At 35.7% G+C, this 2,985-nt stretch overlaps 1 protein-coding gene across 1 annotated transcript; it reads right to left on the reverse strand.

The window, feature by feature from the left end:
• Positions 1 to 1,767, reverse strand: LOC118036182 (exopolygalacturonase-like). Its single transcript, XM_035041867.2, has 4 exons — positions 1,636 to 1,767; positions 1,182 to 1,490; positions 570 to 1,085; positions 1 to 229 (listed from the first exon to the last, which is right to left on the reverse strand). Exons 1-4 carry the CDS (start codon positions 1,765 to 1,767, stop codon positions 5 to 7), a joined length of 1,182 nt encoding a protein of 393 aa, XP_034897758.1. The 3' UTR covers positions 1 to 4.
• Positions 1,768 to 2,985: the final 1,218 nt, after the last annotated feature.

Genomic DNA, 2,985 nt, shown 5'->3' on the forward strand with positions numbered 1-2,985 from the left:
ATCTTCAACATCCGGATGCGCTCATTATCCCAGAAATTATGGGCTTAACGTTAGAACATTGGGATTTTGCAGGGCCGTCTGGTCCGCTATATGCAAGTTTAATGTCAGCAAGCTGCACCTTGTCACATGGGATGCCACTGCTGCAAGCAATCTGAACAACAACCGGAGTTGCGGAAGTTCCCCTTATATTCTTAAAACTAACATCACTGATCTTCACTTTTGATGGAGCCTGCAAAAGAAAACAAAGAACATTAAGACCCCAATAGACTTTTAGTAATCTCCCTAGAACTGAATGAACATAAAAAAATCAGTATGCTTGTGTAGGCGTTCTTCAGAATTGCATTATGGATCTAGCCTGATGCAACCAATTATGGAATGCAGTGCACAGCATGTTTGCTTCACAGTCAATACTATGAATTGCGAATTGCGTTGAAACATTTTTTTTCATAAGATGTAAGAAAGATTTTGATAAATTGTGGAGTGTTTGAGCCACGAATTGGGTAAAATATTGTCACAGTAATTTATTAGTACTGTGAAAATATCCTTATGGTAACAGAAAAAAGCAATACCTTTAGACTGCATTGGTTCCATGGGCAATACACTTGATCTATGATGACAGGGTTTTGGACATTGTTCATGACAATATCCTCAAAATGCATGTTAGATGCGGCACCACCGTATAAAGCTGGCCAAGATTTTATTCTAACGCCATTTGTAGTATCTGAGATGGTGCAGTTCTTGACAAATATTCCAGAAACAGGTTTCTCATTGGGGTATTTCCCTAAACTTCCAACACTGATGCCATGGCCAGGTCCACATGTTACTCCTGTGATGTGTAGTTCTTCGGTGCCATCCCCCACGGAGATACAATCATCGCCTGTGCCAATTTTTGAATCGATAATGTAGATCCCAGTAGATCGGCCGATGTGGATTCCATCGGTGTTTACACTCTCACCAGGTGCACTCACGGTAAAATGCTGGAAGGTGAGGTTTCTGCACCCCAAGACGTTAACATGAAAGTTCTTGCTATCTCGACTAGTTATATCTCGGACTAATGCATTGGTGATGAAATCGAACCTTATATTCTGATCCATGTTAGAAGCAAACAAAAGGCAAATGATTAAAGAAACCTTGGTAGTGCCATAACATATAATTAGGCTTCATAATGGTGAGTAGATTACCATTGGGAGGCTGTCACAATCTTTATCTTTCTGACATGTACTTTTGCTCCAAGCAGCCTTTCCCTGCCCATCAAAAGTGCCGCTTCCCGACAATGTAAATTTATCTACGTATCCGAAATTAACCCAATGACCTCCTGAGAACTGATTTGGGTCAACCGGTGCCTTCAATATGCCATCAACTTGGAGCTCAATCGCAGCCTTGCAAGGACCTGCTAGAGTCAATTTCCGTAACGAGTATGTCCCACTTGGAATAAGAACTTTGCTGGGGTTGGTTGAAGCACAAGCATCTTTCCAAGCATTGGTTAATGCCTAAAAATGGAAAGAGAAGGGAAATGTTTAGAGAGGATCAGCAGGTCTCAAATTCTAAGGAAACGTAAATAAGTTCTGACGCGAATACTACATATTCAGCTATTTAAAAATCAAACGCATGCGTGCGAGAAAATATATAAGATACCTCTGTGATATCTTTATCGGCACCATATTTAGTCACATCGAAGACACCTTTTGATTGGGCTTTAGCTGCTGATGCTAACAATAAAAATACTGAGAATGATATTATTGCTGAGGATACAACTTTCAGGCCCATCTTTTTGTCAGCTATGTTGCTTTCTTTCTTCAATACTCTAGGAAAAGGAATGAATTTCTTAATCTTCCATTGCGATCCTTTATAGGGCGAGAGGGGAATTCAACACCACTCGTAAATTTATCATGCAGTTGATGAATTTTGTCCATGTTTGTGCAAGGTTGTAGCTTTGCCCTTCAATGTCATTGCTATTATTAGCTTCTCTTGCAATATAGCATATCAAAATGTTCTAAGAAAAATCTATATATATCCATCACACTGTCCATAGAAGCCTAATTTCATGTAAAGATTTGCTTAATTTAATAAATTGTTACCAATTTTTTTACTTCATTTTTCAAAATTTAAAATAAAAAATATACTTTCAACGCGTAGTTTTGAACGCGCTCATTGAGTCGATGTTAATGTTGTATTTTTTTCCATAAGTCAAAAAACACAAAATAAATCAAAAAAGAAAATAGACAAAATGCATTTTTATTTTAGTGGTCTAATTGCAATTGTGGAAAGGAAAGAACTGATTTTCAAATTGAAAACCCTCTCACCAAGCAACCCAGGTTTTAATCAAATGGTCCACAATCGATTTTTTTAATCCAGGGCTCTATATTTCCTTGCTTTGCAAAATGTTCTAAGAAAAATCTATATATATCGATCACACTGTCCATAGAAGCCTAATTTCATGAAAAGATTTGTTTAATTTAATAAAAATGCTTCTATTTTTGAAGATTTTGTTGTTGAAGATGTTGATTCCATTTTGTTTTGTTTTTGCCCTTGAAATAGTATGTATCAAAACTTTAAACAACATCAATCTATGAAAAAAAACATTAACAAGATTCTAAATGCTTAAAAATAAGTCAATTAATAAATATAAAGAGAATGAAAAAATAATGAAACTTGAGACTAAGGATACATAAAATTATAATAATAAAAGATTCATAAAACTATTATCCATGCCTTAACAGCTAAAAAAATAGTAAAAATTCTATCAAAATATTTTGTTACGGAAGCATTAGACGTATTTATTTCACTACTACATTTACTAGTTTTACCGACGGAATTTTCTATCAGCGTGACATTACCATTTCGTCGGTGAAATTTTACCGACAGAATTCATCCATATTACATCGGTAATTCCATTTCTGTCACCAATTCTATCAATAAAAAAAAAAAAAAAACTGATGATTTTACAGATGAAAAATGCGCGCCCTAAAAATTATTTCGTCGGCA

This window comes from Populus alba, chromosome 19, assembly GCF_005239225.2.
Source record: "Populus alba chromosome 19, ASM523922v2, whole genome shotgun sequence".
Lineage (NCBI taxonomy): Eukaryota > Viridiplantae > Streptophyta > Magnoliopsida > Malpighiales > Salicaceae > Populus > Populus alba.